Here is a 22328-nt window from a genome sequence, read left to right on the forward strand (position 1 = left end):
TCAATGATATCATAGACTGGCATAATACACCCTCAATATGTCTACTACCTAAGAGTGTTGGTACTCTTCAATTTGTGCTTGGGTCGTAGATCTGCTTGTCAGAGGCTTATGAATTCCATCATGGAGAGCTCAGTTAGATGCGTCCCATCTTGCTATGCGTTGGTGATGGCATTGCTCATCGATTGGTCTGCATATACAGACTGTAGAGAGACCGAGCTTGGATGATCACGGTTCGAAGTTGTTGCGTGAATAGATGTTGCAGGACTGGAAAAACCTTTCATTTGCCAATCTCTCATGATTTCTTCCAAATGGGGTGACTATAATTAGCAGTCTGTGCATTGGGAGGAACAACGTGGGGTTTGTGAACAGGGAGTAGTAGCATCATACAGGGTACTAGGAGCATTCGCTGCAAGGTTTGTGAACAGGGAGTAGTAGCATCATACAGGGTACTAGGAGCATTCGCTGCAACTCGCTGTAGTGATAAGTTTGATCGTGCTGATTGATATGAAATGAGATTTAGAACCATGGTTGGATGACTTTGGAAGTCTTGTAAAGGCCATCTTTTGTTTTTGGTAGTGAATTTGAAAAGAAATGTTGATTAAAGTAGACTTCTTAGCATTTTAGGATTTTGGGTAATTGACTACCCAATCAAAGTTAATGTGTATGGATTTGAGTTTGAATCATGCTACTGTTAGTTATTTGTATCTCAATTTAACTCGTTAACATGTGCTATGCTTGATCTCACATATAATGATGAGTTTTACAAATTTAGATGTATGAGTTGGATTCTTTCCTTTTAACTTGTTAGTTTGGCATATTGGTCACTGATCAAACTTAGTTATTTCCTCTTAAATATGAGTCTGAGACTAATAATTTGTTGCATTATTTCTTAATAAATATTCTGTAGGATCGTAAAGCGCTAGAGAGAGAGAGAGGGGGGGGGGGGGGGGGGTGAATAGCGCTCATGGCTAATTCGTTCGTTTTGAAAAACTTTAAGTAAATATGCAACGGAAAAGTAAAGACACGGAAACAATGCTAACACTTTTGGTTACTTGGTTCGGAGCCTATGTCGACTCCTACTCCAAGACCCGCGATCGTTGATCGATTTTGGTGGGCAATCATTATAAGCTAGAGAATCTTTACAAGATTAATTACAAGTATATAATTTAAGTGCAGAAAAATATACCAACAACTAAGAATGAGAAAATCCGGGTTTTAGGTTGTCGGAGCAGTGCTACGGCTTCTTCGGATCATTTTTGGAGCAGCGCATAGAAGATGGATCGCGATTTCGTGTTGTTTTTATGCATCTGCTCGAACCAGGTTTAAATAGCCTGCTGAAGGCGCCTTCAGCATCCATAGGAGGCGCCTTCAGTCCCGAGTCAGCCGTGTTGATAAGCTCCATGGCGTTCGCTGCTTATCCACCCGAAGGCGCCTTTAAGCTCCATGGAAGACGCCTTCCATCAGCTGTCCAAGGCACCTTCAGCACACTTGGAAGGCGCCTTCTGCCTTGCTTCCTGCGCAACTGCAGCCAAGGTGCCCGAGGCGCCTCCAACAGCCCAAAGATGCCTCGGATACTGTTCATCTGAGAATTCTCTTGTGTAATTTTATTCCTGCAAGGTATATTAGTCTACAAACAAAATATACCCTGCAAAACGAAATTGGCATAATAATATAAGATAAATATAAGTACTCGATAGTCATCGGATTGTTCAGTTCTGACTTCGAATTTCCCGGAAACCCTAGGTCGAACTGACTCCTACTGTTCCCTCGCCAGAAAACGCGTCCTCATCTACTCCTCTCAGGAGAGTTTACTTGTTGCCAGATCGGTGCTCCAGACCAACTGAACTTTCTGCCTAAGGTTATCACCCCCTAGGACCTAGGGTACCCCCTATGGTTTCCCTCAGCATAGGGTTACCACCCTCTAGGGCCTAGGGTTATCATCCCCTAGGGTTTTCCTCAACATAGGATTACCATCCCCTAGGACCTAGGGTTGCCACCCCTTAGGGTTTTTCACTTGTCTAACCGCAGCTAGGATTTTCCACCACTTAGGATTACCGCCCCCTAGGATTTAGGGTTTCCACCTCCTAGGGTTTCCACCTGCCTAGAATCCACTAGGGCTTTTGCCTAAGACAACTTAGGACTTTTCTGCAAGCTCAATGAACCTTGTTAGATAACAAGACAATTTAACTTTAGACACTTTGATATAATCAAAACACATGTTCGATCGTCGGATGCTTCCCGCACCAAGATATTCCAGTATAATGGGATATTTTTGTAGACAGATATCTCCTATCGTGTCAATAGGATTTGTTACCTTTTATCCATTATGATGGTTTTTGTGAATAGCTCATGTTCTTGATTTATTGGTTGACTCCTTTTATTTCTTTTATGCCGTGTTACAGATTCGATCATTGGGATTGTTACGGTCCAGATTTGAGAGACTACCGATGAAATTTAATTCCCAGCTAATTCCAACTGACAATTCAGATGGGAACAAAAAAAGGGGGCTAAAAGCTTCTCTATCTCGTCGATTTGGTCAGGTCTGACTAAGTTCTGGAAGTTTATATATCAAATCCCTATTTTTATTAATGCATTTCTTGTTCACAAGGAATGTTTTGTTTTGTTTTAGATGGCTGATGACAACAAGGAAGATACAAATGATGATAAAGTGATTCGAGCAAGGTTTGCTCAGATATGGAACACAATCATCACCAGCTTTCGAAAGGAGGATCTTATAAGCAATAGGTACCTTTAATATTTATTGTGTTCCTTGAAAGTATTTTGTTTTTTTAGTGTTAAGTTGTTTAACTTTATGCATTATGGCGAAGTTCATCATGACATGCTTTGTTGAGATACAGATAGATCTAGGTAGTTCTTTGATTAGGCATGATGACACTTCATGTAGGAATTGTACCTGATCATTCACCAAAAAATTGGTCACATTACAATAATCCTGCTGCCCTATTGGTCTAGGTGATTTCGGTGTTTTTTTTTGGAGCACATTGCCTGAAACCAAAAGTTTCGTTTTAAAAGATATGAAGGGATGGTTTCCTCGAAACAGAAAAAAAATAGAGAATTGCTAAATGAACTACATAAAATTAGTGATTGCAACAAAAAGTTTTGCGCAGGAGTTTGAGCTTTGATGGTTGCATGATGCAAGAGTTTGAGCTTTCTTTCTATCTAACTGACTCTCCAACAGATGCTCACCCCGTGGTTAAAGCTGCTCCAAGATGGAGCGTAATGGGGTATTTTGGGTATCAAATCATGGCGCTATTTTGATAACTTTTGAAGGAAGGGCGTTTTTTTTTTATGATATGGATAATAGGGGCACCTTTTTCATTTTCTGACACTAAAATGTTTTCTTTTTGGAGAAAATCAAATATGTGACCTTCGCCTTTAATTCTAAGCAGTTTGGAGCCATGAAGGAGTATTAACCAAAATTGCTTAATTAGCCCAATCAATTTTTTAGTCTAAAAAATATATTATGCAATATCTCGATCTCATAAATGTAATGATGTCTTTATTTGTAAAAAAATTATAAATTTACAATCCCCCAAAAAATCAGAAAAAGTTAAACTTAACATTCTCATAGAAAAAAATATAATTTGCATAATCTATAGATCTAAATCATAAAATAATACCCCAAATTCCCTTTTGTAGTTTAAAAATTCAAATTTGGCCATAATTTTTTATTTTGAAACATTTTGATTATCAATTTTAACCAAAAGTACATGATGGACACATACAGCACATTCTGACTAAAAAAAGTGTAGAGATTGATTTTGATCTCAGGAATTCAATGGCACCCGTATTTAAAAAAAAAAATCAAAGAAATGGTTCTTAAAAAACACAGAATAAGATCATATCTGAACTTCTCGCACTCCCACATAGATAATAGTTGGTTTTATTTCATAATTTGGAGAAGTTTTAGTCCAAGAAATTTTGAGCAAACTGTTTGATGGAAAAAATATTTTGGAATAAAAAACTAAGGCCAAATTTGACCTCATGCTCTTAGGAATCCATAGCCTGCCTTATTTTTTATTTAAAGTTGATTTGGTATGCTAACAATTTTTTAAATCTATTTAATAGTGGTTAAAACTAAACTGTGCGATCTATGAGAAAAACTGAAACCTAATTATGCCTTTTGACTTCTCAGCAATGATTCTTGATCATGTATTTTTACTGGAGCAAATATTTGGTTTTATTTTAAATAATAGAAAAATCATTAGGACAATTATGCTTTTGATGGAGAAGAAAGGCATCTGGTTCACTACAAACAACACTTTACCAAAATTTTCACCTTTCCTACTTCCCACAGATTTATCTGGGCAAAAAAATTTCAATCGTAGTCGTATGCACTCTGCAGGGAAATGGATTTGTTGCTTGTTCCATACAGGGCAGACAGAGAACTTGATGTACCACAGTGGCCTCCTTTCTTACTTGCCAGCAAGGTAAATTTGCCTCAATTCTTGGATTTTTACCTTAATTTGCTAATTACATGGACATGTTTTATTTTCTAGATTCCAGTAGCAGTGCACATGGCAAAGGATACCAAGGCAAATGATAGTGAACTTCATAGGAGGCTCAAAGATGATACATATATGGCATGCGCTGTTCGTGAGTGTTATTTATCATGTAGAAGCATTCTTAACAGTTTAGTTGAAGGTGAACCTGAAAAACCTGAAAAGAAGTAAGATATCATCTTTTTCATAATTTCTTACAATTCATGCTAATTTTAGATTTTGGCAACTTTAAGGCTGGATTTTCTTTCTTGTCTTACTGTACAACTGTTTTTCTTATTGTTGTTGTAGGCTTATAGTCCAGATCTTTGAGGTGGTTGATAAGCATATCAATAGTGGAAAACTCATAGAAGATTTCAAAATGAAAGAAGCTCTTCCAAATTTGTATAATCTATTTGTCAAGTTGATTGAGTATCTGGTATTAATTTATTTTCTTCTCACCTCATTTTTTTAGATTTCTATCACTGACCAAGGTTGCCCTGCTGTAAATTTTTTTGTAGATGGATAACAAAGAAGAGGATCGCCAAAACGTTGTCCTATGTTTCCAAGACATGCTTGAAGTAGTGACTAAGGACATTGACATAATGGAGGAACAACTCTCCAGGTAAAATGCATGGTTTTATATGGTTGATATTCTTCCTTTCTAAGTGCATTGTTTGCAAAGCCTCATGCTCCAACTACATTAATATTCTTTGCTACTGTCCTATCACAGATTCACAGGTGAATTATGTTCTTGTAATAAGAACCCTGGACGTTCTAGGACTATTTGGGTTGGTCCAGGCCTAAACATCATGTGATTGGTGTATTTATATGCATGGTTTGAAATGGTGTGTCGTGCCGCTCGAAACAGGCAGTATTTACCGCTCCGGTGTGGGACCAGCACCGACACCGCAACTGAAAGGGTGCCACGAGGTCACGGAGGGCGTAGCGGCCCCACGACATCCCTTCGCTACCCTCGCCGAGGGCGCTGCCACCTCGCGGCGTCCCTCTGCGACCTTGGCGGAGGGTGATGCGACCTCGCGGCGTCCCTCTACGGGTCGCTGAGGGCGTCACGATGAAAGTTATGCTTCTATGGTTGGACGTGCGAACGCGGTGGAGAGGGGTGGCCAGAGCAGTGGGGAGAAGGGAGGCATCGCCGACGTGCTTGCATGGACGATGGTAGCTGTTAAGCATAGATAGGGCTAACGATGCGAGCGACGGAATGACGACGGCGGAGAACTTAGGTTTTAAAAAACTTAGGTTTAATCAATTTCTAATTTAAATAATCAACTTCTAACTTAAATAGTCCAAACTCACCCCTAAAATCTATTATCCCATTAAAATATATAAAAATTTATTTAAAATTCTAATAAAATTTTATATATTTCTAAAATTTATTTATTTTTATTTAGTTAATTTTTTATTTTTAAATATATATTTTTTATAAGTAAATAATTATTAATAATAGTTATAAAATATTAAAATCATTTCAAAATTTTTAAATAATTTAAATTTTTTAAAATAATTTTAAAATTAAATATAAATTTAAAATAATCTATTTTTTAAAAAAATATAATTCTTAAACATTTCAAATAATTTTTTAAAAATTAAAAATTTACAAATACAATCAATTGTTTTTAACATTTCAAATGATTTTATATAATTTTAAATTTAGTTTTGAATTTTAAGAATTACTTATTTTTTTAAAAAAATAAAAATTTAATTGGTATTATTTTATAAGAAACTATTGCAATATAAATTCAACTTCTCAAAATATAGAACATATTTAATAATTAAATTTTAATAAAATTAATATAAATATATTTAAAATTAAAAAAATACCGAAATTGTATCGGCACGACACGATACGGTATCGAGACCGTATCGTTCCGGTCTGAGACCGAAATCTCGGCACAGATCGAGATTTTAAACCTTGTTTATGTGTCAATCATTGAAGGGGAGCTTTGGCGCAATGGTAAAGTTGTTGCCATATGACCAATCACGGGTTCGAATCTTGAAAACAACCTCTTGCAAAAAGCAGGATAAGGCTGCGTATAATGGATCCTTCCCCGGGATCTCGCATGGCGGGAGCTTCGTGCACCGGGCTGACCTTTATGTGTCAATCATTGACTAGTAAGATTTGGACGCATGACTTGCTGCTCTGCTTAAGTTTCATAATAAATTGATTGAAGACCACCTCTTTTGAACTTATTTATGCAAAATAAATCTGAGGAGAAACTCAAGCGGTGGGAGAGAGAGAGAGAGAGAGAGAGAGAGAGAAGAGAGAGAGAGAGGGAGAGGGAGAGAGAGAGGGGGAGAGCATATCTAAAATAAAAATAATTTGATTAATTCACCATAAAGCCTACCACCTATGCTTATATAACTATCTATATTAATAATATTGTTATGATTTACAGGTGTCAAGAGGCTGAAAGTGTATTTTTACTAGCATTTTCATACAAAGGATCTAGCAACTCTTCTTACCATAGTGTTTGCCTATTCAGGACACACACACACAAGGTACATAGACTTATTTAAAATTGGACCACCTCGAAGTTAAAAAATCAGGCATGCGATTTGTAGCGAATGTGAACAGTCAATTTCTTGAGGCTTCATGCTATCATCATATGGAGGCAACTTTGAGAATTATGAAAAATGCTCTTGTAAATATCTTTTGTATTTGGATTGTGGTTGCCTTCAAATTGCAGGATGAACTAATGTCAGACTCTTCTATGGATGAAAGAGTCACATCAAGCTATTGCATTCCATCCTTTTGGAAGATAATCTTTATTTTGGTATAAGAAACACACTAGATTGAGTGTAAATAGCTATGTATGAGCTTATTTGGGTTAAATAGTTGATGATGGAGTCATGATATTTACAGTTTTAAGTAACAGTGTAGGTGACCCTCTAGGATGAAAAGGGTATTGTTTCTTCTAGCTAATAAGTTGCCCCATTTAAGCAGCTGGTTTAAAAAGTTTAAATGGCCTAGCTAAGAGGTCTATACGGCCTAGAAGGGCGGTCTAAACAAATTTATATAAAAAAGGCTAGTTTATTTCAAGGAATGAAATTCTGTGTCGTGCCGCCTGAAACGATTAAAAGTTTCAATTAAACCTGTTATATTATAATTTCTAATTAATTATTATATAAATTATAATTATATGTATTATATAAATTAATATTTAATTAAATAAACTGTTAATTAATTAATTAATATAATTCTAATATATAATATTATAATATTTATTATTTTTATTAAAAATATAAAAAGTAAAGTAAAACTAGTAATTTATATAATATATAGTTATATAATTTAAAATAATTTTAAAATCAAACTTTAAATTATTTTTAAAAATAAAAAATAGATTAAAATTTTATAAAAATATTTAATATAATTTTAAAAATTTATAAATAATTCTAAAAAAATTTAAGAATATATAAAATTTTTAAATAAATTTGATTTTAGAATGCAATATAAGCTATATATATATATATATAATATTTACTATATATTATTTTGAATATTTATAAACTATAAATATATATTATATAAATAAATAAATACTTTATATAATTATTAGATATAAATTAGGATCTTTGTGTTAATTTACATAATTATTATAGATAATAATTTATTTTTTTTGGTCTTAGAATCAATTTGAGATTTGGAATCATGAATATTAACTCCTAAGCACATGAAACACATTTTTGTTGATATGAATGTCTGATCTTTACATCTAAGAAATACTTTAGATTACTTGTCCTTTATTTCAAAAGTTTTGAGAAAGGTATGTTGTCAAGTTACATAAAATTAATATACAATTTATTTTAAAATTATATATATATATAGACGCACACACACTGCACGATACAGTATCGTATTGTTTCAGCCTGAGACAAAAATCTAAACCTCGGTACGGATCGAGATTTTAAACCTTGGTTTATTTTACATTATAGATTTTTGTAAGGTCCAAAATCTTAAATTCTACTGCAATTTTTGTTTTTGATTGGAATAATACTAGTTTATAAGAGAAAGTCGGGTTGCCCCTATTGAAAGAAAACACGTTTATGTATGATCAATAAATGCTCAAGTTAGGTGATGTGAAACTATGATAAATGTGCATATCAAACGAGGAAGGTCAAAAAAACTTGGTTAGCAATAATAAAACAAGATAAAATTTATTTAAATATAAATGATGATATAGTAAGGAATAATATCCAATGACGTAGAAGGATCCATATAGTCGACTCCACCTAGTGAGATAAGGCTTTGTGGTTGTTGTATTGAAATGACACTATTTTGGGATTGTGTTAATGTTCGATGTATAGTGTCATTAGCAAATTTGAGGTGGCACATAGCTACATATGAAATGATACAATCTTGACATTATGTTATATGGGTGCAAACTAAAAAATAATAATAATTATTAAAAATAATATTTCAATTACTCATAATGTCATGACATGATACTCATTAACATGATCAACAAGCGACAAGTGAACAAGACGCTTTGATTGTGTCGCTTGGCATGGTACAAGATTTTAAACCATAGTTTTTTATCCTCATAACGAGGGCTAGACTTGATTGTTATAACTTGCATGGGATTGTAGCATGACATAGGCGATCTATACTTCATATTATAGCATGACATTAATTTAAATATATATGTTTGTTATTTCATATGATATGTTTGCTTGTAATGTGCTAATTTTGATTTATGAATTTTCTATAATTTTAAACTTGTTTGATTTAATATAAACTATTATATACTAATATGTTTTGTTGTATGATGTTGTTTACTTATCAATTATCACTTATATTCTTGTGCATGTAAACTTATTTTGATTGACTAATAACTTTATTAACTGTATGTCAGTTAATAATAACCTCTTGGGCACTTGCCTACATTTAGGCGCTATATAGTGGGATAACCTTCCACCTTCTACAACCTTCATCACATACTCTTACAGAGTCAATTGAGTTATATCGTCACAACCAAACGCTCCATATTTTCTAATTCATAGATGTTTGAGAAGATAAATCATAGAGATAATTTTCTAAGGAAATTGTTGCGACACTAATGATTAGTTAGTGGATTTGTTAACCAACTTCTCAAGAGGTTCTAAGATTCATTATTTTTGCAAGCTACCATTTTATCATATCTTTCAGCAAGGAATTTTGAAGACTTGAACATAAATAATAGTGACTTATTTGTAAATACCATGTATTATAGGATTAAAGTGTAATATTTTAGTGATTAATAATACATATAGTAAGGGGTGTCAACTTGAGAGATTCTTTAATAATTTACCTTTGTACTCCTGACATATTACATTTAAATTATTTGCAGAAGTTAACTCTCACATTCAACTTTGTTATGATTGTTGATTTAATACCAGTCATTTAATAGATAAATAATTATATTAAATATTTTAATGTGATTTGTAGTGTAATATTATTTATTAACAACCTAATGTGTTTGGAAAATTTATTTGGACATAGGCAAATTACATGTTTTGATTGTGTTCTCTGATACTAGGCATATATCATCTGATCAGCATATATTATCCTTATTTCAATATATACCAATGGTTTGACCTGTAGATTTGGCATCTACATAAGAATCAGAGTTAAGAAACAGCCAAGCGGTGACATAGCCTTCTCCTTGCCTATTGTATTCTTCCTTTGAAAATCTCCATTGATTTGGCCAATCATAGCTATGAAGCCAATTGGGGGTTGGCATGCAAGATGATGTCATTGTGGTGAGTGCATAACTGTATGGGAGTTAGGCCAGGTGAAGACGAGGTGAGGGTTAGAGAAATTGATTAGGAAAACAAGGCTAGTCCTACTATTTTTATGATTCTTTAGTTTTGGTTTAAAGTACCAAATCGTGATGCCGACACAATCGATACTTAGCATTCTACTCATGCATTTGCTCCTTCACTGCAATGCAAAATGATATCGATATTGCCTCAGACATACTTACAGAGTGGAGACAAGGAGGGAGAAATCAAGGAGGGAAGTGGAGATAAGGAAGAAATCATCAAAGGAGCCAAGATTTTGCTGAGAAGACATACTTACAAAGTGGCAGAGGAAGATGCCCAAGTCATGTTTTTTTTTTTTTTGGGATAAGTAAAGATGCCCAACTCATGTGATATACCTTGTGGAGACTTTGATTATTGTGGCCTCTCCGACATCATTATCTAATAACTAGCAAGCAGCACAATCACGATTTGTGTTGCATTAGGTATTGATATTAATTAAATATAGGATATAAAATTAATTAAATTAATTAGGTATGGTTATTGTAGTTAATTGATTGCATATATATAATTATATATGTATATTTATATATATTAACTGTAATTGATATTAACAACAGTTATTGTGGCAAAAGGCGAATACACTCGCTCCTAGTCCCCCGCCAACCCGTCCCAGGGCCAACACGGAGGAGGTAGATCACGGGCGGCTACTAGCCTTTGGAATAGTGACTAGCACATAAGGGAGATATTTACCTCGGCTTTGCTGAGATTCAAACCCCAGACCTCATTGTGGCAACACCTTATGCGCTAGCCACTAGACCCATCCGAGGGGACAACAGCAGTTATTAATTATATGTAATGTGTAATTAATCATATAATTATATTATTGTTTAATTAATTGCATATGGTTAATATCAAATTTATTAACTATCATAGCATTATGTAGTTAATAACAATTGTAAATAATTAACTACGTAATTCTATATAATTAATTAGTCAAATAATTATATATACTAATTGATATAGTTAATTGGTATTTCTATTATTTGTATAAATTTATAATAAGGAAGTAAATAAGTCTTGAAATCATATTGGCTCAAGACAATCTGGTATTGAACCCATTTCGGCCAGAGATTGGAACTCCAACACATCTCAAAATTTTAAATGTCTATAGCTCAAACTAAGCCTAACTAGAATGCAATCTAGTTCAATTTCAAATCAATCTTGTTCCATTCGCTTAACGTTGTTCTTGATTTTCACTTCAGTTTGATACAAATCAACCAAAATCAACCTTATACACCACATGCCCCTATTTCTGTCCAATTCATTCAATTAGGGCCTATATTAGTTTGGCTCAATATACAATGACTTGGCACTAAGATAATACCTGTAAATGTCAACTATTATCTCTCATTTTTTCATCCACCATAGTGCTAGATTGGTTTTCTTGTTTTATATCGTGTTATTCCTCACTTCCGTCTCAAAATTCTCATCTCTAGTACATCCTTTCTGAAGTGCTATTTCTTTATTGTTCAAACTATGGTCCATAAAGCATTGACTGGTTGCTTATATCGATCCAACAAAACTCCAAATGATTTTCGAAATTTTATCCCGCCAGTCCCTTGTGATATGTTCTTTGCTATTCTGGTTGAATAAATTCTAGATATATGATGTTCTTACTAAGGTTTCTCTATCCGTTCAATTTGGCTATTCATTCATTTTTTATTATTGTTGGTTTATTTTATAAATTTTACTTTTCCTCTTGTTAATCTTAGAGCTTTTAGTTGTGATTTTTTTTTTTTTTTGAACAAGCCATAGTTATTGGCTCAAGTTGAAATCTTTTTATATTTGAAAAAGTAGAATATGTTGAAATAGTATTTCTCAGTGGTGTTTAGTTTCATCTATGCTCTTTGCCAGCATTTTAGAATCCATTCATGGAGGTTCATATAGAATGCATGAAGGCTTTGCTTCACTGGATGATCAAGTTCAGCTGTTTGCATCACCTGGAGCTATCAAGTTTCCGTACCCACAATCAGATGCTTGGTCAGAGAAGGTAGAATGTTAAGATCACACTATCAAACCTGTAAACCAAGTACTTATTATTATTATTTGTTTTTGAAATCCAGATCAAAAGGCTATATTTACTTCTTACTGTCAAGGAGTCTGCAATGGATGTACCCACTAATCTAGAAGCCAGAAGGCGCATTACTTTCTTCAGTAATTCACTTTTTATGAATATGCCTCAGGCACCAAAAGTCCGGAACATGCTTTCTTTCTCGTGAGTTTCTAAATTATAGTCCCTGGCAGAATTTATTTTGTTTAATTATATTGCTTTCAATGAACATACCTCATTAAATTATAGTCTCTTATTTAGCTGAAGCATAAAGTTTTAGCCCTAAATTTGCATGAACCATAAGAATTTATTCTTTACTAGAATCATACCGTGCAAATTGCACGAGAAATGCTCTTATTTAATTAATTAATTTAGTGATTTCAACTAATTAAAATTTTAAATAAATCTAATCATATAAATTAATTTTAATTTGCACATAATACAATAATTAAAAATGGTTTCCTGTTTAATTTTAAATACTTATGATTTTAAATAAGTTTAACCATATATTAATTTTAAACACAAGGTTTCAAGTGTTGAGCTGGTTGACACGATCAAAATTTATAGTTCCACTTGTTGATTGGCGCGAGAAGCTTAAAAAAGAGAAGGGAGAGAAATAGAAGAGACCAGAGTGAATCAGAAGAGGAAAAACTTACTGAAGAGAGGTACAATGAGTAGTGGAAGTGGCGATCATTGTAGGCAGTCACCGATGCATGCAATGGGCAATGAGAGGGTGGACTGGCAGTGATTGCAAAAGTGATACGGAGAAAAGGAAGCAAGAATAGAAAAATATAATTAATTACCTAATTAAATAATTATATCATTTCTAATCTTATAAAAATACAATTAACCTAATCAATATGGCTAACCAACTTTGCTATATATAAACTTGGTTTAGTTTTAAATATACTAAAATAAATCCAAATCGAGATTAGTTTGCAACCACTTGATCCTAATCATCGTATCTACTTAATGAGTTCTATTTAGTCCTAAACTAATTTCCACTCAAACTATAAAACATAATATATTAGTCTAGCCCCCTCGAGCATGGTGCTGCGACAAGACATTCAATAGATTAACCAAGCATCCATGGTTCGAATCCAAGCTATGGCGCACTGAGCATTTTCCTCTGGTGGGATGAAAAACCTGGGACGTTGACTATTGGGTGAGGGGCCACTTGCGCTTCCGGATTTATCTTGTGGGCGAATAAGGGAGAAGGCTGCCCACCTTCGGGATCAGTTGGGTTTGTAAGGGTCTGGATACTTGGATTATCAAAATATATATACAAAATTTTGATATGCCTTCTCTCACCTTACGCCACACGCCCCGTGAGCACCTAAAGTATTTTTTTTATTTGATTTCTTTTTTTTTGCTTAATTCTGTGACGCAACATAAACCCTAAATGACTTAACAACAAGTTTAAAAAAAAACAAAAAAATAAAATAAAAAGAAAAAACCTGTGCAGTCATGCATGGCACGGTGCACGTGTGTGAGATACAATTTGATAGCTAATATGTGTGAATATTTCTTCATGTTTCAACTTTTGTCTTGAAGAAAACTCTGTGTTTGTTGGCCCATAAATTTATGAAAGACTTGGGTTTTAAAATATAGATTATAATTTTTGCTTAGCATATGAGCATGCGTTGATTGAAATGTTTTACTGATGTTCTAATAGACATTTAAGAATATTTTGTGAAAGCACTCTGGATTTTTGTTTTCAAAAATCAAAGTATCAATTTTGTTTGATCAAACAATATGCAAGTCATTAATGTAGTGAACAATGATTTCCCTGCATAGAGCTCACTGAAGTATTATATTCATGAAGTTGACCCCAAATAGTTGGGACAAACATGGCTTAAAGATGACGATGACGATGAATGCCATCCTTCTTGGTAGATTTTCAATCATTAAAATTGAACACTTGGTCCAATTTATACTTTGACCCTTACATAATTCCATTTATAAGTTTGATTGTGTAATGCTCACATTGAAATCCCTTTTAATGTTATTTATCTATGTAACCAAGTTGGCTATTGTATTTTATCGGTATCAAAAGTATCAATCCTATTTTAATAAGTAGTCATGGTTTCCTACATTTCAATAAATTATTTACAAATTGGATGCAGGGTTTTGACACCATATTTTAATGAGGATGTTCTATTCTCTCTGACTAATCTTGAAGAGCCAAATGAAGATGGAGTCTCTATTCTTTTCTATTTGCAGAAAATATATCCAGGTTTTTTTTTTGTGATTGGCAATAGCAAAGCATTAATGTGAGAGCCATGCTGGAACTTTTGCAAACCTTCATTAACTGAAAAAGTTTATTGTTTCCAGATGAATGGACCAACTTCCTTGAAAGGGTTGAATGCAAAACAGAAGACGAGCTTAGAAGTAAAAAAGAACTTGAAGAAGAACTACGCCTATGGGCTTCAAATAGAGGCCAGACCTTAACTCGAACTGGTAAAGTATTAGTAAAACTGCAATTTGGTATGTTAAAAAGTAACCCATTTTAGCATTTTGTATCCCAATATGGTTTGTTTGCTTTGGATATGACAAAGAAGTCACTATAAGGCTGCATGCAGCAATCTCTGTAAAACAATTGTTCCTAAATGGTTTGTTTTGTTTTACAGTTAGAGGTATGATGTACAACAGGAAAGCTCTGGAACTTCAAGCTTTTCTTGATATGGCCAAAGATGAAGGTACTTGAAGATGCAACTTTAGTTGCTTATCCTTTTCACATCCACTTTTTCATTTCTTATCATGTTTCATTGTTATCTTTCAGATCTTATGGAAGGTTATAGAGAAGCTGAATTAATTTTTGAACAGCAGCCAAAGTTAGAAAGATCTTTATGGGCACAATGCCAGGCTGTAGCTGATATGAAGTTCACATATGTGGTATCCTGCCAGCAGTATGGGATTGACAAGCGATCTGGTCATTCCAGGGCGCAAGATATTCTAAAGCTCATGAGAACGTATGTACTTTGCAATTCGTTTCTATGTTGGCGGCTCAAAGAGTATATGCCAATTATACTCAATTGATGTATAATTGTTTTTTTTTTAAATTCTGTTTGAATGAACTGTGTTTATTGAGCTACGGAAATATTTTCCTATTCCCTTTATAGATTCAGTTTTTCTAGGAGATCTTTATTTAATGGAAAATATTTACATATGAGCTAAACCTATTAGAGTACATTATATTTCAGGTATCCATCTCTCCGTGTGGCTTATATTGATGAGGTTGAGGTACCTACCAGCTCTAGGAAAACTGAGAAAATTTACTATTCTGCTTTGGTTAAGGCTGCTTTGCCCAAAAGTGACGACCTATCAGAACAACTACAGAGTCTTGACCAGGTGATAGCTCTTCTATTTATTGCATTAATTCTGAGTTTGAATGAAATGATAATTTAATAAAGTCTATCTCTATGCTCATTATATATCATATAACCAAGGAATTTGCAATTAAAAAAATTATAAATCATATAAACAAGGAATTTGAAGAGGAGCCTTGGTGCAACGGTAAAGTTGTTGCCATATGACCAAAAGGTCACGGGTTCGAATCCTGAAAACAGCCTCTTGCAAAAAGCAGGGTAAGACTGCGTACAATGGATCCTTCCCTGGGATCTCGTATGGCGGGAGCTTCGTGCACCGGGTTGCTCTTTTTTTTTATATATATATAAACAAGGAATTTGCAATTCAAAAAATTTTTAAGGGATACTAAAGCAAATGTGGGTAACTTTTAACTAATTCCAAAAAAAGAGAGAGAAAAGAATAGTGTTGAAAAGTGTTATTTGAGATAAAAAGTGTTATTTGAAATTAAAAAATATACCATATTTATTGAAGCGAGACATTTATATACAAACTAGGAATTTATCTTAGGAAAGAATCTATTTAGGAAACTATAATTAGGCTAATTGACAACTAACTAATTGATAGATATATTAACTAATATATACAGATAATACTCTCCTTTAAGTTGGAGCATAGATATTAATTATACCCAACTTGTTACAAAGATAATCAACCCGAATCTCATTTAAAACTTTTGTTAAGATGTCCTCTAGTTCTCTGGTCTTCACCTATCCTGGAGAGCTTTGCTGACTTTTCTCACGAATAAAATGACAATCAATGTCAATGTGCTTAGTTCACTCATGAAACATAGGATTTGATGCAACATAAAGAGCAGCTTGGTTATCAAACCGCAGTTTTGCTGGTGCTGAAGTTTCAAGACCTACTTTAGTAAAGAATTGATATATCCATATTATCTCATACCTAGACTGCCCTATATTCCGACACAACGTTTTGCTTCTTATTCTTCTATGAGACTAAATTTCCTCTAACAAAGATACAATAACCTAAAGTAGATCTATCCATTTTGGAACCTGCCCAATTTGCATATGAAAACATTCAATGTGAGTGTGATTTGCATATACCATACCCTATGTAGGTGCTCCCATAACACAAAATTTGCTCTAACACTACCCAAATGGACTGTTGCAGATGACATAAACTGACAACACTAACTGAATATACAAGGACAAGTCACGATAAGGTAATTCAACTAACCAACCTTTGATATCTCTCAGGATGTTCAAATAGTTCCATATCTCTTGTGAGGTGTATGTTTTGAGTCATTGGAACAGTACAAGGTTTTGCCCTTAATTTTTCTATCTCAGTTAATAGGTGGACATATTTTCTTTAAGATAGAAATATAATTTTTTTTCCTCGTAACTTTAACACCCAAGAAATACTTTAACACCCTAAGTCTTTCATATGAAACTGAGTATGAATGAAAGATTTAAGGGATGAGATTCCCGTAGTATCACTTCCAGTGATAACAATATCATCCACATACACAACTAACAGAATGATTATGGTTCCTGACTGTTTGCAGAACACAGAATGATTATACTTGCTTTTCATATATCAAAGTTTCCAACAACCTGACTAAATTTTTCAAACCAAGCATGAGGACTCTATTTCAAACCATATAAAGATTTTCGAAGACGACAAACTCGCCCTGACTCCCTTTGAGTAACAAAACCAGGAGGTTGCGCCATATACTACTCTTGAAGATCATCATGAAGAAAAACATTTTTGATATCAAGTTGTTGTAAAGACCAATGATGAGAAGCAGCCATTGAAATAAATAATCAAACAGATGTCAACTTTGCAACTGGAGAATAATCCATACATGTTTGAGCATAGCCCTTGCAATAAGATGGGCTTATAATTGGGCAACTGATCCATCTGAATTGACTTTAACTATGAGTACCTATTGGCATCGTTTCCCTGAAGGTAGATAGACCAAGTCTCAAGTGTCATTGTCATCTATAGCATTCATCTCCTTTATCATTGCATCTTTCCCACCAGGAGATATGACCTCATGGACAGTTTTAGGAATAGAGATAGAGTCAAGTAAAGCAATAAAAGAACAAGAGGAAGACGATAAGCTGTTATAAGAAACAAAAGAAGTAGGATAAGTACACTGCGTTTATCTTTGTGTAACGCAATAGGAAGATCATCACTCAGGACGGGATCTGATGACATAGTAGGTGCTAGACATGAATCAAAAGGTTGACGCATGAAGTAGACTTGAATAATAGATGGCTTGACAGGAGCTAGTCTCGAGATAGGTGCGAAGGATGTGATTGAATACATTAACAAATCATCATCATCCCTTTAACAAGTCGGAATAGGTGAGGATAGGAAATAAAGTATGTTCCATAAAGGTAACATCAATTGAGACGAGATATTTGTTAATACTGGGATAATAACACCTATAGACGAGAATAATCAAGGAAGATTCACTTCAAAGACTTGGGATCTAATTTAGTGACATGCGGACAAACATCTTGAACAAAACAAGTGCTATCAAATATCCTAGGGTTAACTGAAAATGACGACTTATTGGGAAAAAAGATTTTATAAGGGATATTAACATGAGGTCTCATGAAGCATGCTATTTTGACTCATAAAAGATTGGAATAAATTAGATGTATATTCCTTGGCATTATCAATTCGCAAAGTACGGATGGACAGATTGAACTAAGTTTTAATCTAGCACAAAATGCATAAAACTGAGAATAACTCAGAATGACTTTTCATTAAATATAACAAAGTTACATGAGAATAATCATTCACAAAAAGTAACAAAATACCTAAAACTAGGTTTAGACAAATAGGAGGACACGAAATATCAAAATTAACTAATTCAAAAGGAATATTAACACGTTTATTCACTCTAGGACTCGAACTAAAGACGGTGATGTTTTGTAAACTGACACGTATCACAATCTAATGAAGACATCTTACCGTATTATGGATAAAGCTTTTTGAGCAAAGAGAGAGATGGATATCCCAACCTACAATAAGCCTTGAAAGGAGAAGTGACACTTGAGCAAACAAAAGAATGTGGTGTGTCAAGAACGTAGAGGTCACCAGACTCATGTCCTTTACTAATAATCTTCTTTAAAAGATCCTGAAATAAACAATGATAAAAAAAAAAGAGATGCAACGGTTAAGATTACGAGTTAGTTGACTGACAGAGAGCAAATTAAAAGATAAATTAAGTAAATGTAGGACAGAGGAAGCAAAGAGGTAAGATTTATAGTGCCAAACCCACGAACCCATTAGCTAAATGGTAGGAGTGTTAGCTTTGGATTACAAAATAGAAAAGAGACTAGAATTACCTATCATATGATCTGTGACACCAAAATCAATGGAAAGAAGACATGAGTTTTGTTTTCCTGAATCAACAATAGTGACAGAAGGAGATGAAGGCTTGAGTGATTCCTGATATTTTGAGAACTTGGCAAATTCATCTGTAGAGATAAGGACTGATTTATCAGAAGCATCATTATTGAACGCAATATGGGCCAGGTATTTTTGTTGATTTTTGTAAGCTTTCTACCCTTGAAACTTTATATAACTTGGCTTACGACAGTTGTTACACATAATACCACCCGAATTCGGCGTTCGAGTTTCAAAGTCCCGCCACTTCTTTTGTTTCCACTGTGATTGATCTTCTAGGCACATAATTAGTATTGCGACTTACCAAAGCACCACTAAGCGGAACAGGTGCAGTAGTTTCTGTATGGAGAACAGGAGTAAATACATTTTGTAAAAATGATACCTCAGAACCTAAGAGAACTTGTGACTTATCATATTCAAAGTCAAGCCAGCGGGGGAGCTCGTGATAGTCATATGCTCTCGTTAACGTTGTTGAACCTTCACATCAAGGCTAAAGGGCAACATCATGCTTAGCTCCTTATATGTCTTCTTGAACGCCATAAAATAATTCATCAGAGGTTGATCTTGTTTTTTTACACAGTAAAATGCTTTGAAAACCTCATATATGCGGGAGAGATTCCCTTTTCTAGAGTATATAAATTCCAAGTAATCCATCAATTTTTTAACAAAATTCATAGTGATTAATCAAACCAATTACATCACTATCAAAACAATTCCGAATCTGAAGGAACAAATGAGTAGTCTTTCTAAACCATGTTTGCTGTGAATCATCTTGAGGATCATCAGTCAAATGCCCATCTTTGTCAATAGTTCATAGATAAAGACGAATAATCTTACGTCAATCCAAATAGTTCGAACCATTTAACTTATAGTCCGTGATTTTATATATCATAGGCACCACATCCGTCACAATAGAAGACTTATTTTCAGCCATAAAATCTTATGCTAAAGGAAGTTAAATAAGAGAAGAATCCGACAAGTACAGACAAACCCACGTGCACGAGAAGGAAGATTGAACCAATATCAGCATCAGTTGCTAGCACACGGAGGCTCTGATAACAGGAAACAAACGTCATGGGTGGGGCAGGAAACTAGGTCAAGGGAGAATGCGCGGTATCTAGGAAACCAATACGACGACGGTTGCTCACCACATCGGACGATGCGACTTGCAATCGCGTGTAGGCGCTACTCGCGTTAGGAAAGCAGGACGACGAATGAGGAAGAGAAAGCAGGGCTGGAGGCGGCGAAGAGGGCAAGGAAGGCGTCTAGGGTTAGATCACCGTAGCGTGCCTTTTCGCAATTGAGGGCGTCAAGGACGAACCCGAAGAAGGTCGAGTCATAGGGGTCGGGATTCAGCCAACACCGGGGTTGGAGGTGCGTAGTGACTTATGTGGCAAGAAGCAGCGTTGTCACACATTCGTGAGAAGGAGTGTCGTCGTACATACATGAGAGGAAGAAGCGGTGGAGATGAAATTCTAATTTCGAAGTGGCTCTGATATCATGTTATTTGAGAAAAAAAAAAGAATATATCTTTTTTATTGAAGAGTGACACATATTTATATATAAACTAAGAATGAATCTATTTTAGAAAAGAATCTATCTTAAAAAATTATAATTAGGCAATTGATAACTAGTTAATTGACTGATATATTAACTAATATATACAAATAATAAAGAGAATCTGTGTGAGAAAGAAATAGAAATTGTATATCTCAAATTCATTTACTAAAGACATGAATCCACTAGGAAGAGAACAATAGCATGTAACAAATTATTATTGACAAGCAATTATTCTAAAAATGGAAAAATACTTCGAAATTGATAATCCAAACTATCACATTATGTACTGGTTAATTGGTTACAGTGTTAGATTAGCTGAGAAGAATGAAATATTATTTTGATGTTACAGAGAGGAGGATTACGCCATATTCATAGGCCGCAACATAATATCCTATAATTAAGCTACTCAATGTGGATTAATCTCACAAAACCTATAACTAATGACTCTAACATTCCTCAAAATAGAGCTTCTATGTTAAACTTGTTACATAAATTAAAAAATTTCTCACACACACAAAAAACTTACTAAGGCACAAAGATAACTAAAATAACGACATGATATCAGTGTAGCATTGTAAAGATGTGAGTCTGTGTATTGATTCATCAAGTTGAGGATTGTGGTTGTCACAAGAGAAATCTTTGAAAGGTTAAGGTGACAGTTTTTAATGGATTTGATATATTCTTCTTTCTTAAATCTCTCAACTTGAAGAAATCATACAATTCTGAAGTTTGCGAGGGTGACAACTTGGGTGAGCTTGTCGAGTGAAATAGATTTAAATAGTCCCAACATCTACTTTGAAGATGTGGAGTTAATACTGAGAAAAAGACTAAGAGATGATGTTGTAGGAGAGAGAAACTGTAACTTCTGGCATGTACTCTAGAGAAAGACGATGCTAGAAGAGAAGAAAGACTAATCTATCTTTTCAAAATTGCGACTAATGAATTAACAAAGAAAAGTGTTGTAGACAAGTGAGATTATAGTTCCAGTCATTACTCAGACTCAGAGGTGATGATATTTGATGGCTGAAGTGTCAATCATTTCATTCAAAGAGAGGGAGTGTTAGAAAAGACCAAGTAAAATCTAACACCAACTTTTAAAAAGAGTGATGCTAGAAGTAACAAAATAACTAATCATAAATCATGCACAAAGAGAGGATGTTTAGATAAGTTATATAATGGTTCTTCAACTTGGACATACAAAGAAGAATTTTATAATGAATATCTCCTCTCTTCTTTTTATTTCTAGTAAGATGTTACACCTTATGGATGAACTGAAGTATTTCCAATAAAGATAGGGCTACATCAAGGATCAGCTCCAAGCCCCTATCTTTTCACACTAATTATGGACGAACCCAGTAGTACCGTGGTGTATATTGTTTGCAGATGATATTATTTTGGTAGATGAAATATGTGAAAGAGTAAATGCTCAACTAGAATCTTGGCAGGAAACACTAGAAGAGAAAAGTTTTAGGCTTAGTAGAATAAAGACGGAATATATGAAATTTAAGTTTAGCAATATCAGACGTAATGAGAGAATTGTTAAGATAGGAGATGACAAGTTGCCCGGAATCGAGAATTTTAAATATTTATGACCATTTTTGCAAAACGATAGAGGGATTGAGAGAGATGTCTTACCTAAAATA

General features: G+C 34.1%; 1 protein-coding gene across 2 annotated transcripts in view; it reads left to right on the forward strand.

Moving 5' to 3' along the window:
• The window catches only part of LOC122014982 (callose synthase 3-like), a 59063-nt gene that overhangs the window by 26532 nt on the left and 10203 nt on the right, over nucleotides 1–22328 (forward strand). For both annotated transcript variants that reach the window (XM_042571564.1, XM_042571565.1), the window contains 13 exons: nucleotides 2403–2540; nucleotides 2630–2745; nucleotides 4367–4451; nucleotides 4521–4690; nucleotides 4812–4938; nucleotides 5021–5124; nucleotides 12180–12315; nucleotides 12389–12540; nucleotides 14502–14611; nucleotides 14710–14835; nucleotides 15006–15074; nucleotides 15158–15347; nucleotides 15579–15726. In XM_042571564.1, the coding sequence (XP_042427498.1) occupies nucleotides 2403–2540; nucleotides 2630–2745; nucleotides 4367–4451; nucleotides 4521–4690; nucleotides 4812–4938; nucleotides 5021–5124; nucleotides 12180–12315; nucleotides 12389–12540; nucleotides 14502–14611; nucleotides 14710–14835; nucleotides 15006–15074; nucleotides 15158–15347; nucleotides 15579–15726 (1671 nt within the window). The remainder of the gene's footprint in view (nucleotides 1–2402; nucleotides 2541–2629; nucleotides 2746–4366; nucleotides 4452–4520; nucleotides 4691–4811; nucleotides 4939–5020; nucleotides 5125–12179; nucleotides 12316–12388; nucleotides 12541–14501; nucleotides 14612–14709; nucleotides 14836–15005; nucleotides 15075–15157; nucleotides 15348–15578; nucleotides 15727–22328) is intronic.

Source organism: Zingiber officinale, chromosome 8B (assembly GCF_018446385.1).
Source record: "Zingiber officinale cultivar Zhangliang chromosome 8B, Zo_v1.1, whole genome shotgun sequence".
NCBI classification, from domain to species: domain Eukaryota; kingdom Viridiplantae; phylum Streptophyta; class Magnoliopsida; order Zingiberales; family Zingiberaceae; genus Zingiber; species Zingiber officinale.